This window comes from Pelophylax lessonae, assembly GCF_965119305.1.
Source record: "Pelophylax lessonae genome assembly, chromosome: 3".
Lineage (NCBI taxonomy): Eukaryota > Metazoa > Chordata > Amphibia > Anura > Ranidae > Pelophylax > Pelophylax lessonae.
This window is the reverse complement of record NC_138770.1, coordinates 434,800,551-434,816,652: the sequence shown is the minus strand read 5'-3', so window position 1 is coordinate 434,816,652 and position 16,102 is coordinate 434,800,551. Positions and strand designations below refer to the sequence as shown.

General features: G+C 45.3%; 1 protein-coding gene across 1 annotated transcript in view; it reads left to right on the top strand.

Moving 5' to 3' along the window:
• The window catches only part of HBS1L (HBS1 like translational GTPase), a 232,444-nt gene that overhangs the window by 140,654 nt on the left and 75,688 nt on the right, over window positions 1–16,102 (top strand). The window contains exon 5 of the mRNA XM_082249434.1: window positions 10,067–10,175. Within this exon, the coding sequence (XP_082105560.1) occupies window positions 10,067–10,175 (109 nt within the window). The remainder of the gene's footprint in view (window positions 1–10,066; window positions 10,176–16,102) is intronic.

The following is a 16,102-nucleotide window of genomic DNA, read 5'->3' as shown; positions in this document are numbered from 1 at the left end:
TTTAGGTTCATTCTTCTTCCTCATGAATGTACACATAGCACCCCATACTGACAGAAAAACACAGAATTGTTGACATTGTTGCAGATTTATTAAAAAAGAAAAACTGAAATATCACATGGTCCTAAGTATTCAGACCCTTTGCTGTGACACTCATATATTTAACTCGGGTGCTTTCCATTTCTTCTGATCATCCTTGAGATGGTTCTACACCTTCATTTGAGTCCAGCTGTGTTTGATTATACTGATTGGACTTGATTAGGAAAGCCACACACCTGTCTATATAAGACCTTCCAGATCACAATGCATGTCAGAGCAAATGAGAATCATGAGGTCAAAGGAACTGCCTGAAGAGCTCAGAGACAGAATTGTGGCAAGGCACAGATCTGGCCAAGGTTACAAAAAGATTTCTGCTGCACTTAAGGTTCCTAAGAGCACATTGGCCTCCATAATCCTCAAATGGAAGACGTTTGGGACGACCAGAACCCTTCCTAGAGCTGGCCGTCCGGCCAAACTGAGCTATCGGGGTAGAAGAGCCTTGGTGAGAGAGGTAAAGAAGAACCCAAAGATCACTGTGGCTGAGCTCCAGAGATGCAGTCAGGAGATGGGAGAAAGTTGTAGAAAGTCAACCATCACTGCAGCCCTCCACCAGTCGGGGCTTTATGGCAGAGTGGCCCGACGGAAGCCTCTCCTCAGTGTAAGACACATGAAAGCCCGCATGGAGTTTGCTAAAAAACACCTGAAGGACTCCAAGATGGTGAGAAATAAGATTCTCTGGTCTGATGAGACCAAAATATAACTTTTTGGCTTAATTCTAAGCGGTATGTGTGGAGAAAACCAGGCACTGCTCATCACCTGTCCAATACAGTCCCAACAGTGAAGCATGGTGGTGGCAGCATCATGCTGTGGGTGTGTTTTTCAGCTGCAGGGACAGGACGACTGGTTGCAATCGAGGGAAAGATGAATGCGGCCAAGTACAGGGATATCCTGGACAAAAACCTTCTCCAGAGTGCTCTGGACCTCAGACTGGGCCGAAGGTTTACCTTCCAACAAGACAATGACCCTAAGCACACAGCTAAAATAACGAAGGAGTGGCTTCACAACAACTCCGTGACTGTTCTTGAATGGCCCAGCCAGAGCCCTGACTTAAACCCAATTGAGCATCTCTGGAGAGACCTAAAAATGGCTGTCCACCAACGTTTACCATCCAACCTGACAGAACTGGAGAGGATCTGCAAGAAGGAATGGCAGAGGATCCCCAAATCCAGGTGTGAAAGACTTGTTGCATCTTTCCCAAAAAGACTCCTGGCTGTATTAGATCAAAAGGGGGCTTCTACTAAATACTGAGCAAAGGGTCTGAATACTTAGGACCATGTGATATTTCAGTTTTTCTTTTTTAATAAATCTGCAACAATGCCAACAATTCTGTGTTTTTCTGTCAGTATGGGGAGCTATGTGTACATTCATGAGGAAGAAGAATGAACCTAAATGATTTTAGCAAATGGCTGCAATATAACAAAGAGTGAAAAATTTAAGGGGGTCTGAATACTTTCCGTACCCACTGTATATATATATATATATATATATATATATATACATACATACAGTGTGTGTGTATATATATATATTAAAAGACTGCTGCTTTGTATATTATTATATTTACTGCTGATATATAATATTAGGGATCACACAAGACTGCTGCTTTTGTATATATTATATTTACTAGTAAATATAAAATTTACAAAGCAGCAGTCTTGTGTGATCCCCATTATTATATACAGCAGTAAATATAATATATACAAAAGCAACAGTCCTGTGTGATCCACAAAAGTATTATTATTATATAGCGCAGTGTGTATGTATGTATGTATGTATGTGTGTGTATATATATATATATATATATATATATATACTTGACAGTATATGACAGTATATTATACATCACTTTACTGCTATATAATATTGGGGATCACACAAGAATTCTGCTTTCATATGCATTATATTTTCTTGCTGACATATAATAATTTGGATTATAATATATAATTTTCTAATACTGCTGCCTATATATAATATACTGCTGATTTAAGAATATCCTCCTGTTTCCTCATCATACACCGGCCCACCCGTCCCCATCTCTTCTCTTACCTTCTCTTCTAGTTCAAACCATGTGTGTCTGTGTGACAGCCAGGGACTGTGGGTGCCTCTGTCTTGTGGGCGGGGACGAATGACATCATGTTGACTCAGCACTTCATTGGCTGGAAGCACCCGTCCATCCTGTGTGAGGCCTGCACACTGAGTGACAGGCAGTCGATGGAGTCTTGGAGGATCGCGGTGCCGCGATAGCCGCGGCCGCCACAAAACATGGATCATCCATCCATCCGGGCCAGCGGGCCGTGTTCAGGACCCTGGCGGGCCGTAGTTTGAGGATCCCTGACTTATGTGCATGTGATTTTTTTTATTTTTAATACATTTGCAAAGATTTTAAGCAAACTTCTTTCACATTTTCATTATGGGGTATTGTTTGTAGAATTTTGAGGAAAATAATCTAATCCATTGTGAAATAAAACTAACAAAATGTGGAAAAAGTGAATCGCCGTGAATAATTTCCAGATGTACTGTATAACCATACATTAAAAAAGTGCAATATATGAACATTGGTGTATATTTCACATGAAGACGTGCTGTTTTCATAGCAAAAGGATAAACAGGCACTGGTATTAATTGCGATGTGTTTTGTGAAACAATGTTCCCTTTTTTATGAGATGGAATCCAAATTGATAAAGACGTCTGTGGAGAGACCATGTCATTAAAGCATGTAATGATAGAATATGTGCCCACATTGAGAACTATACATGAATTCAATTCTATAGAGCTCACTTCCCAGTACATATTTGAGTAATTATACTGTACTCGGACACCAATCAGTAAATCTTTGGGACAGGAACCAGTTATCACCAAATAGCAGGTGCCATGGAGACGCACCACTGGATCTGTCTTGCCTTGGAGCTGTTGATGGAGCAGGCTGCCAAGTAGAAGGCACACAGAGAGTCACCAGGTCAAGGCTAAATATAGTAAGGTGATTGACTAAATCCTGTATATGAAATGGTATAATAAAAAAACAGTGCATCCTTGTTAAACTGTCTCACCACTGTGGTCAGGTCAGTCCCTATTGCTTTTCCTTTGTCTTGTGACTTTTTCTCCTGGTGGAGCATTGTAAATGTATTTTTGCAAAGCACTTTTATATTTTATCCTATGTTTAACTGTTTCCATTTCTTTCTTACTACTTTTCATGGGGACTGACCTGACCTGGTTGGAGCAAGCAACACTTCTCTGTTAGGATCTCCCTTTTTAAAAAAAAAAAAAAACATAATCTGCTGGTTTTAAATGGGCTATTAGTGTGTGTGTATATATATAAATATATATATATATATACACACATATATATATATATATATATATATAAAAACTTGCAGGAGATAACCATGTCTCTACAAAAATTGTTGGAAAATAGGCAGAAACCTACTGTGCCCCAAGGTAACTCTGACACTGCTTGTACTATTATGCTATTGCAGCTAGCATTCACTTGCTGGCTGTAAGTGGTAAATGTAAAATATTTATATTTATCTAACTAAAAAAGGCATTGTGTATTAGTCCTAAATGTATAGTCCTAAATGTAAATCCAAAAACTATATAATGCCTTTAAAAGCACATAGTCTAGACCGCCTTCATTTTGCTTAGCAGATTTGCATCCCCACTAACACATTACACACTTTTATAGAAGTGCGTGTAATCATTGTCTATTCAGAGGAGCATAGCACCAGTGTTCACTTTTACTTTACACTCTCATGCTGCAAAATGTCTGAAACTGTGGCCAGACAGAAGAAAAAAATGTGAAGGATGTGTGGCAAGAGCCTAGCCCTGCTTGTGGTTCAGAAGAAATTATTAACTAGGCAGTCTCTAACCTTAAAACCAGCTGTGGTTAAAATCTTAACTAGCATATATACAACTGAAAAGCTATCAGCAATTAAGAGTCTGCCCCTACAGTACTACAATCTAAGAGTCTTTTTTTTTTTTTTTTTTATTGAAGGTTTTGAACATACAGTACAGTAATAAACAATGATACAAAATTCAAGGCTTCTTATTGAACATTGGTACAGAATTGTTAAAAAAAAAAAAAATCACCCTCTTCAAAAAGAGAAACATTCTTAGATGATTAATGATTGTATGTTAAGATGTCCCCCAGGTCTCAATTATCAGTGAATTGAATTGCTAGGTTCCCAAAGGGAGTCAAAACAAAAAGGGAGGAAAGGTAAGCCTTGACATTTAGAAAAAAGAACACACTTCTGGTCTAGAGTCAGCTGACTGTGTAGTGTCACATTGCCTAGTCAAATCATGGATTATCTCATATATGCCATGCTGCCCTCTAGGACTGGGGTCGTCTTGACAGTGCTGTGAGAATAGAAAAAGAAAAGAGGGTAAACTGGCCTAATGCATTATCCAACAGATTTATTAAAAGATATGCATAAAATCATATCATCTACTCACAAAACACATAAGTTAAAAACACACTCCTCGGGCTGCAAGTGTGGCTATCTCTTATCGGTTGCTCGAATCGCCGAACCTGGGTGTCCTGGATGAGACCCATCAGGCTGACACGTTTCAAAGGACTGGCCTTCTTCAGAGTCTAGCTTAAAATGGCTTAATTCAAAGTACTTCTACCCTACAGACACACCCACGACTTGAGAGCCATGGCCCCTCCCATGGGATGGAATGAGGGAGGGATAAGCGGTAAAGTGAAGTGCAGCAAACACATGAACATGACAAAAATACAAAAACACACACAAGGCAGAAATGCAGCTACCAAGTGAAGGACAAATGCACATGCTGCATTATGATACAGGACCCCCAACAGTCAAAATCATCACATCTGTACTACACTCCAAACGCTAGCAATGAGTGGCTACATCATTAACTGTATTGTAAATATACTATCATACTTCCCAACTGTCCCTGATTCGCCAGGACTGTCCCGGAAAATGGTCTGTGTCCCGGCGAATCTGGGCTTAATCCCAGAATGCCTGCGGTGGTGTGGGGTGGCTTTGTCGCCCTTAGCAGCACATGGCAGCCGGCATCTCTCCCCAGGTTCCTCTGACACTCACACACAGTTCAGTGTGGAGTACACTGAACCCACCCCTCCTCCTTCCTGTACACTGGGGAGGAGGCGGGGAGCAGCACACCACTCTACAGAACAGGGCTGATATAAAGGTATGCGATTACTTCTATGTACATAAGACTTGCAGAGGAAGGAGACATGGGGAAGAGGGTGGGGGGGGGGGGATAGATGGAGCTTGGGTTGGTGTGGGGGATGGAGCTGGGATGGGTGAGGGGGGGGTGGATGGAGCCGGTATGGGTGAGGGGGGGGATAGATGGAGCTTGGGTGGGTGTGGGGGATGGAGCTGGGATGGGTGGGGGGGGGGGGTGGATGGAGCTAGCATTGGTGAGGGTGGTGGATGGAGCTGATATGGGTGAGGGGGGGGGGGTGGAGCCTGGTATGGGATCAGGGGGAAGGATAGATGGGATGGATGGAGCTGGGATGGGTGAGGGGGGAAGCATGGAGCTTGGATGGGTGTAGGGGATGGATGTGTTAACCAGTGTCAGTTTGAACCAGGGCTACATGGCTCTCACCTCGTATTTACACCCATACTAACATAAAAAGACCTTCACAGTAAAGTATATGTGTGCATTATCAATATGATCTCATGCCTAAAAGAGTGGATATACAATCAAAATACTAAAAACCCACTAAAGGAATACATCTGATATTTGGAAGCTTGTTATATAGGAAACGTTTTTTAAATGAAAAGCACAGTGATGTAGCGGTTAGCACTTTCGCCTGGCAGCAAAAGGGTCCCCGGTTTAAATCCAAACCACAACACTACCTTGCCTGGAGCTTGCAAGCTCTCCCCGTGTCCATGTGGTCCCCTCCCACACTCCAAAGACACACGGGTAGGTCAACTGGATCCTGTCCATACTGGCCCAAGGCACTTGCATGAACGAATGTGCGCCAGTGCCCCAGACTGCAAGCTCCCCAAGGGCAGAGACTGATGTGAATGCACAATATATAGGCAAAGTTCTGCATAAATTGACGGCGCTATTTAGCTACCTGAAATAAATTAAAAGTGTATAGAGAAATTGTATTAAAAGCAGGAAAAGAGAAAAACTGGACAGAATCGGGCAAACATCAAAAACAAAGTGGGAGGGGAAAAGGTATTTTTATGCCCAGCTAGTCGGTGTCAATCAAAAGTAGGGGGGGGGGAACGACTCAGCCTATATTGACATCATGTTATTTGAAAAGGACTAGTTTTCCTCAAAGAGGGACCATAAATATGGACGTATGTATGTGTGTGTGTGTGTGTGTGTGTGTGTGTGTGTGTGTGTATATGTGTGTGTATATATATATATCATAAATACATACAGTGCTTTGCGAGAGTATTCGGCCCCCTTGAACTTTTCGACCTTTTGCCACATTTCAGGCTTCAAACATAAAGATATAAAACTGTAATTTTTTTGTGAAGAATCAACAACAAGTGGGACACAATCATGAAGTGGAAAAACACAAAATGAGGTTGAAGGATTGTAAGAGGTGCATGAAAGTGGAACTAAATTAATTGGACATTTCAAACTTTTTTTATATATCAGGACATCACTGGGGTTCCGTTCCTGTCCCTGTGGCTCTGTCCCCTTCAGCCATCCAGCAACAGGAGGTATGGTGGAAGTGGAGAGCCTAAACAGGGAGGTCCTTCCATCCGAGGTCGCGGTGCAATGCACACCTAACTCGTGGACCGCACGGGGTGTAGTGACGTTGGGGCAGTAACGCATTTCAGAACGTGCGCAGTAGAGCTCCTTCGCAGACCATTTAAAGGGTAAGCCTGGCCCCCATGGCGGTGCCTTTAACTTGTAAATCGTGTCTTCCCATAAAGGAAAAATAGTTATGGGTCAAATCAAAGTCAATACAATCGTGTATGAACTGCGCCTGGGTGGGATTTAGGCTACATCAAGTGACAACCATCTATAACTGGACTACCACTGATAGGTGGATAAAATATCAAGCATATAGCCAAAGTCTCTCACGAATAAAGGGAGCCCTATCACTATATCTTGCAAGAAATGATCTATGTAACATCCCTGGTTACTCGAAAGACTATACCTGCAATGATTGGCCTTCCCAGTGGACTAGTCATACGTTTGTGAACCGTAGGGATGTGGTAGAAGTGAGGCATCAAAGGATGTTTTCTGAACAAGAAAGCGTATTCCCTCTTGGTGAGTATATTCTTACTTAAAGCCTAATCCAAAAGGCATTTACACTCTAGTATACTCTAGAGTAGGATCATTTTTCAGTACTATGTAGTTGTCAACATCACCCAAGAGTCTCATTGCCTTCAGCACAGTCTTCCCTATCTTGAATAACTAGTCCCCCCTCCTTTATCCACTTGTCCAAATACTACTTGTTTATTATTTTTTAAACTTTCTATTGTCCCACTTAATGGAGCCCTAAACTTGTTGTTTTTAGAGAAAATCTCTTTGAATCCACTAAATACCACCTCGTAGAATGTGTGGATGAAGTTTCCCTTTGCCCAATATGGAAAAAAGGTAGGGGGGGAGGCTTAAAGTCCATATGTACGACATCACTCTCAAGTGCCAGGAGTTGGCTACAAACCTCAGGGGAATCCTGGGTGTCTTGATCGCATCTCCCCTCCAAATAGAGTTCCTCCAATATGTCCAGGACCTCCTTGTTCTCATTTTTTGTCAAAGGGGAATCAAGTGTGATGTCAACATCTTTCTCACTGGACTTGAGCTTCAGTTTGTTCAGTTGAGCTTTGGCAAGCGGATTGGTTTATATGCAAAGGTGAACCAGATTTTGCATGCTGCAGCTTTAGTAAATAAACCCCCAGAGTGTCCAGGTAAATAACCCCCAGAGTGTCCAGATGCATTTGAACTTAGAGACTGGCATTTTCTCATTGAGGGATTTGTTTTGTGGGGGGTGATGACTGCATGCTTTAGCAAGATTCTGTTTGGCTGCCATGAAAAGGAATGTCAGTAGGTGAACATTGTTTTCATGTAGGATTTAGGTTTCAGGTTTGACAGAGATTCTCATGAATTTTTGGCCTTAGGTGGAATTACTCCAAACAAACCTATGTGTGGGACAGGTAAGTAAAGTTACTAAATTTAAGGAATAGACTTCTCTAACAAATCTCACTGGTAATTTGCAAAGATGTCACCTGAGTCTTGATTCACAGGACTGAGTTCTGCTAGTGACATGGAGAGTAAACATCTTGAAATATCGAGTTTGGTTTTTCTGTTAAAGTGATCATCAATTAATACAGGGAGTGCAGAATTATTAGGCAAATTAGTATTTTGACCACATCATCCTCTTTATGCATGTTGTCTTACTCCAAGCTGTATAGGCTCGAAAGCCTACTACCAATTAAGCATATTAGGTGATGTGCATCTCTGTAATGAGAAGGGGTGTTGTCTAATGACATCAACACCCTATATCAGGTGTGCATAATTATTAGGCAGCTTCCTTTCCTTGGGCAAAATGGGTCAAAAGAAGGACTTGACAGGCTCAGAAAAGTCAAAAATAGTGAGATATCTTGCAGAGGGATGCAGCACTCTTAAAATTGCAAAGCTTCTGAAGCGTGATCATCGAACAATCAAGCATTTCATTCAAAATAGTCAACAGGGTCGCAAGAAGCGTGTGGAAAAACCAAGGCACAAAATAACAGCCCATGAACTGAGAAAAGTCAAGCGTGCAGCTGCCAAGATGCCACTTGCCACCAGTTTGGCCATATTTCAGAGCTGCAACATCACTGGAAGGTGTGCAATACTCAGAGACATGGCCAAGGTAAGAAAGGCTGAAAGACGACCACCACTGAACAAGACACACAAGCTGAAACGTCAAGACTGGGCCAAGAAATATCTCAAGACTGATTTTTCAAAGGTTTTATGGACTGATGAAATGAGAGTGAGTCTTGATGGGCCAGATGGATGGGCCCGTGGCTGGATTGGTAAAGGGCAGAGAGCTCCAGTCCGACTCAGACGCCAGCAAGGTGGAGGTGGAGTACTGGTTTGGGCTGGTATCATCAAAGATGAGCTTGTGGGGCCTTTTCGGGTTGAGGATGGAGTCAAGCTCAACTCCCAGTCCTACTGCCAGTTTCTGGAAGACACCTTCTTCAAGCAGTGGTACAGGAAGAAGTCTGCATCCTTCAAGAAAAACATGATTTTCATGCAGGACAATGCTCCATCACACGCGTCCAAGTACTCCACAGCGTGGCTGGCAAGAAAGGGTATAAAAGAAGAAAAGCTAATGACATGGCCTCCTTGTTCACCTGATCTGAACCCCATTGAGAACCTGTGGTCCATCATCAAATGTGAGATTTACAAGGAGGGAAAACAGTACACCTCTCTGAACAGTGTCTGGGAGGCTGTGGTTGCTGCTGCACGCAATGTTGATGGTGAACAGATCAAAACACTGACAGAATCCATGGATGGCAGGCTTTTGAGTGTCCTTGCAAAGAAAGGTGGCTATATTGGTCACTGATTTGTTTTTGTTTTGTTTTTGAATGTCAGAAATGTATATTTGTGAATGTTGAGATATTATATTGGTTTCACTGGTAAAAATAAATAATTGAAATGGGTATACTGTATATTTGATTTTTGTTAAGTTGCCTAATAATTAAGCACAGTAATAGTCACCTGCACACACAGATATCCCCCTAAAATAGCTAAAACTAAAAACAAACTAAAAACTACTTCCAAAAATAGTCAGCTTTGATATTAATGAGTTTTGTGGGTTCATTGAGAACATGGTGGTTGTTCAATAATAATAATTAATCCTCAAAAATACTAATTTGCCTAATAATTTAATAATTCTGCACTCCCTGTACATCAATATAGTTTGTGTGTAAAACTAGCATGGAAGGAAATGGTTTTCAGTTATTTGCCTTATTGGTTTAATTTTTTTTCCTCTAAAGATGCTTTTTTTTTTTTTTTTTTTCTTTTTTTTTAGGCAGGTCAAGAGACTTGACTTCTGTGGAGGCACAGAATGAAATTGTCCCTAAAATTGCCAAGATGACTGTCTCTGGAAAGAAGCAGACAATGGGATTTGATATTCCAAGGTATGTTGTTGCTCCGTAACTATGAGTTACAAATGACAGTACAAATGACAGTATTGTAAATATTATTGATACAACTTAAGTGTTACTGCATACAAAAAGGACATGATGTATTTGTTTTGATAAAGTGCTTTAGGTGGCCATGAATGATAGTATGATGTGCAGATGTGGTACTAAGAGTGGCAGGGGGCAAAAGGTGGCAGTACTCGAACCTGAGAGGACATGCCACTATTTTTTATTTATTTGTACATCCTTGATAGGAGGGTACACAATGGTTGCCAACCTTTCAGACCTCCCAGACCACTAAGCTCACAATTTTGAATCCTGCAGACCACTAGCATGATTTTTACATACCTTTTATACACCTAATGCTCCAGCTCTCTGATAATTGCAAGGACTTTTTGTTTTTGGAGTTGAATTTGTATCCAGGAGGCCAGACCCTCTACCGATACTTGCAAGTTACATATTGTTACGCTTTGGAATCTTCCATGTGTGATGAACATCTTCAGGGAAATTAAAATAGAGTATAAATGAGAGTGATAACTGCTTACTCTAGTGTTTTCACCAGGGTTGAAGTAATTGTGGCAGTACTGCTGTCGTCCCTATCCAGAAGAGGAGGGGACTGAAAGATGCTTTCAATTTTCATATGCCAGTAGCTAGTATGCTAGAAAGAGTGTTTACTGCATAGTCACTACACTGATAACCCCCCAATGTTGTTACCTCAGTAAGGGTTTCCCTGCTGTTGGAAGTCCAAGTTGGATTAATTTCACTGACCATTAAGGCCTCATGCACACTGGACGTTTTTACAGCTACTCCTATGGGAGTCAGACTTTTTTTTTCCTGCCTCTAAACATTCCTGCTTCCTAGACTATGTCTTTATGCAGAGGTGTAATTAGAACCTTCAGGGCCCTGGTGCAAGAAAGGGCCTCCCCATGGATCAGTGGCAGCGGTGGTTTTGGGGATGGGATCAGTCCACTGATTGTGGTAGGGAGGATTGGGTCAGCGACAGCGGTGGTAAGGGATGGGATCAATCCACTGATGGTGATGGAGGGATGGAATCAGTCCAATAAGTGTGGAGGAGGGATGGAATCAGTCCAATGAGGGTGGTAGGTGGATGAGATCAGTCCACTTGGGGTGATGGGGGAGGGGGGTGGTGGGATCAGTCCACTTGGGGTCGTGAGGGGGGTGGCGGTGGGGATTGGATCAGTGGCAGCAGTGGTGGTGGTGGGGAGATGGGATCAGTGGTGGTGATGGAGATAGGGATGACAGTTGCAGTGGTTGTATCGGGGATAGGGATGACATCAGTAGTGGTGGTGGTTGGATAGGGATTGCATCAGTGGCAGTGGTGGTGGAATAGGGATGACATCAGTAGTGATGGTGGTGGTGGGATAGGGATTACATCAGTGGTGGTGGTGGGATAGGGATGACATCCGTGGCAGTGGTGGTAGTGGGAATAGGGATGACATGAGTAGTGGTAATGGTGGTAGGATAGGGATTACACTAGAAGCAAGGGTGGTAGTAGGGATAGGGATGACATCAGTAGCATTGGTGGGGATATGGATGACATGAGTAGTGGTGGTGGGATAGGGATGACATCAGTGGCAGTGGTGGTGGGAAAAGGGATGACCTCAGTGGCAGTGCTGGTGGGGATAGGGATGACATCAGTGGTGGTGGGAAAAGGGATGACATCAGTGGCAGTGGTGGTGGGGATATGGATGACATCAGTGGCAGTGGTGATGGGTGGATGGGGATGACCTCAGTGGCAATGGTTTGGGAATAGGGATGACATCAGTGGCAGTGGTGGTGGGGATCGAGGTGACATTAGTGGCAGTGGGGATAGGGATGACATCAGTGGTGGTGGGGATTTGGGTGACATCAGTGACAGTGAAGGGGATAGGGATGACATTAGTGGTGGGGATAGGGATGACATCAGTAGAGGTGGGTGAGGATAGGGATTACATCAGTGGGAATGGTGATGATAGGGATGACATCAGTGGCAGTGCTGGTGGGGATAGGATGACATCATTAGCAATGGTGGTGGAGATGGGGTCGACTGTGACGAATGCCCCGTCGCCTGGACGTTCGCCACGGTATATCCTCTCTCTCTCTCTGCTACAGGATGTTAGTTTTTTTTTTTTGTCTAGTCAGGAGTAAGGACCTAAGTTCCTTGCCTGGATCTTTGGTCCTGGCAAGATTTTTTCTTAGAAAGTTGTTCCTGTGAGATCTTGAAGCAATTATGCTGGAGCTGGGCGACGGGCTGGATGTTGAGATCCAGTGGTCACCCCAGTCAGCCTACGAGCGCGTACAGGCCCTAGCTCCGCGCTGGGTCGGCCGCGACATAGTCCCACTGGACGGGGACTGACCCTGCGAGTTAAACGTTTTGCCGGGACGCCGACGACCAGTTGGAAACTGAGTCGCGGCATCCGTATTGGTCGACAGCCCCCCCACCTCGGTGGAGAGGGGTTCTGTCAGGAGGGGGTGCCCGCCGGTTCCGGTATGGTAAGTAGTATGTTCCCCCTCTCCCCTGTCGGGTTTTGGGAATAGACACGGGCCCCCCTATGGATGGTCGGACCCTTTTGATCCTGGGTCCCTCCTCTATCCTATAGCATGTGTCACAGATCTCCCTCTTGAGTGTGATTTGGTGAATAAGAACCAGGAGGCTTGGTTTGGGAGCTGACTATCGGAAGTCACTGTATAAGTGAGCACTGTAAAGATGACTGAAGTCAGTGGCTGGCATTACGGTTAGGATGGCCATGTAAGAGGGTGATATGATCCTACCTTATACATAAGGTTGCAGTTGCCTGGACTACCGCCATCCGCCACCACCATCCTCCCACAGGCCGCACAGGCCGATGCCTGCCTTCCGCAGGCCGCACGACGTAGCAGGCCGCTGCCATCTTTCCACAGGGCCCGCAGGTCGCGCGGGACCGCCATCTTGGTGTAGCCTCGTGTCTCCGGCATGGGGGCGGCCAATTTGGAGATGACCAGCTACCTCGAGGAGTAGCAGGGGAGGCGCCGGAAGGCGTGTAAATGGGCGGAGCCGCCTCCTTTACCCGGGAAAACGATCCAAAAGACTTCCTGTCTGTAAGGGACAGCGCTGAGAGCAGTTTGGTAGAAGCTTCTCTGCATCAAGGCGGTGAGCCCTTGGGGTCTCTCTCTCTCTCTCTCTGTGGGGTCCGAAGCAGGTAACACTGAGGGGCGCTGTTGCGCTGGGGGATTACAAAAAAAAAAGCTTTTTTCTTTGCAATTTTTTTTTGTTTGCTGGCAAGTGTCTTGGATTAATCATGGACCCTGCCACACATGTATCCCCACCTGATCCCCTCGAGGTGGCCGCAGGACCCTCCAGTGCCCCACTTATGATTGATGCATTATCGGCAGTTTTGGAGTCTTTGGTATCCCGGGTGGAGGTGGCCTGTCAGGGATGGGGGGCAAGAAAGCGACCCCCGCCTACCCCTATTTCATCTGACACTTCAGATATGGATTCTGAGCTTGTCACTGCAGCTGCAGGTCCCTCTTCTGGGGCTGCTGTTTCGGGTACGGTCTCCTCAGACAGTGAGGAGGACGTTTCTGCCTCCGCCATAGCGCAAGAAGAAGCGTTGGTGGACGCACTAGTTAGGTCTGTCCGGGAAACCTTAAGTCTTGAGATTACACCGGCAGAGGTAGCTGACACTGAAATTCCTTTTGGTACTAGCAAGCCTACCAAAATGTTTTGGTAATCTAATTAAAGAAGAATGGGGTCGTCCGAAACGAACCCCTGCTATTTCCAAACGCATTGCTAGCCGCTATCCGTTTGAGGAATCCCTCCTTAAAAAATGGACGGTACCACCAGTGGTGGACTCACCGATTTCCAGACTAAATAAAGCCACTGTTATCCCGTTGGAGGACGCTCCGTCCTTTAGGGATCCGGTGGATCGAAAAGTGGAAGCGGAATCCCGCTCCATTTTTTCCCTGATAGGGTCAACCTTTAGGCCAGTGGTTGCCATTGGTTTAGTTTCACAAACATTGACAGAATGGACCAAATTGTTTCGCCGTGACCTAAAGGGGAGAAGTATCCCCCCGGCAGTATCAGATTTGCTGGAGCAGATTATACAAGGGCTACAGTTCATCTGTGACGCCGCCCTGGATGCCACTCCCTTGTTAGGGCGTGCATCGGTTTCAGCAGTGGTCCTCAGACGCGTGTTGTGGTTAAAGTGCTGGTCGGCGGATCGAGGTTCCAAAAAAGCTTTGGCTAATCTCCCTTTTCAAGGGGATCGCCTGTTTGGGGCCACCTTGGATGAGATTATAAAGGATCTCACTGGGGGCAAGAGCACTTTTTTGCCACAGACTGCTAAGGGTAAAGGACCTCGTAACAGGCGAGGACCTTCCTTTTCCGCTCATAAAAAGTTTGTTCGTTCCGCTGGGGCGGGCGATAAGGGGAAACCCTCCAAAGCCCCTTCAGGGGGTTTCAAAGGGCGCTGGTCGGGTAAACAAAAGTCCGGCTCAGCCAAACCTGAAGATAAGACCAATACAGCCTGAAGGTGTGCCCCCACCCATCTCTGGGGTGGGGGGACGTCTTCACCGGTTTCCGGATCCATGGCTTTCCAGAATCCCGGACAAAGGGGTTCGCGGGGTCATACGGTCGGGATACAAGATCGAGTTTCGATCACTTCTACCGGTGCGATTCTTCCCTTCCAACATTCGACTATCCCCGGATCGCTTAAAAGCTTTGCGGGGGGCAGTAATGGACTTGATGCAACAAGGAGTGGTAGATCCCGTTCCTTGAGCAGAACATTTTCAGGGGTTCTATTCGAACCTATTCACAATACCCAGAAAGGAGGGCAAGGTGCATCCAATTCTGGACTTAAGAGCACTCAATCATTTTGTCCTGGTACAAGAATTCAAGATGGAGTCCATCTGAACAGGGGTGGCCTCCCTGCATCAGGGGGATTTCCTGGCGTCCAGAGACAGCTTCATAGGACATCAGCGTTTTCTTCACTTTTCCCAAAGATCATTCCTAGTTCCCACCAGGAGATTGAACTATCTGGGCCTAACTTTGGAGACATCCTTGGCAAGGGTGTGTCTCCTTACGGAGAAGCTCCGGAAGATTCAGTGAACGATTCGGATGTTGCTGTCGGTCAACTGGCCTTCCCTTCGGACTTGCATGAGGATCCTGGGACTGATGGTAGCCTTCTTAGAGGCAGTACCGTATGCCCAGTCTCATACCCGAATTCTCCAAAAGGAGATTCTTTTCTAATGGAATCGGAATCCCGATTCTCTGGACAATCGGATCCGGTTGAGCGAGCGGACCAGGGAGTCTCTGGTCTGGTGGCTTCGGTCTCCGATGCTCAGCCAGGGGAAGTCTTTTCTTCCGATAGAATCCAGGCTACCGATAAATGTATTGGAACTGAGAGCGATCAGACTTTGATTTACTGGACCGAGCAGCTCCAGGGCAGCCCGGTTCGGATCCAGCCGGACAATGCCACGGCCGTGGCTTATGTCAATCACCAAGGGGGCACCTAGAGTGTCCTGGCGGCCATTTAAGTGGCCAGCATTCTTCGTTGGGTGGAACGGTTTGTTCCGGCTCTCTCCGCGGTATTCACTCCGGAGGTGGAAGATCGGCAGGCAGATTATCTCAGCCGTCAGATTCTGGATCAAGGGGTATGGCCTCTTCATCCAGAGGTATTTCACCAGCTGTGCCTTCATTGGGGCACCCCGGAGGTGGATCTGTTGGCAGCTCAGCTCAACAGGAAGTTGCGGAGGTTTGTAGCCCGCTCCCGAGATCCTCGAGCGGACGCAGCAGACGCGCTGGTCGCCCCGTGGGGACAGTATCAGCTACTGTATGCCTTCCCTCTTCTCAAGTTGCTGCCGAAACTTCTTCGCAGGATAGAGGTGGAGGGAATTCCAGTTATCCTGGTAGCTCCGGACTGGCCTCGTCGGGCCTGGTACGCCGA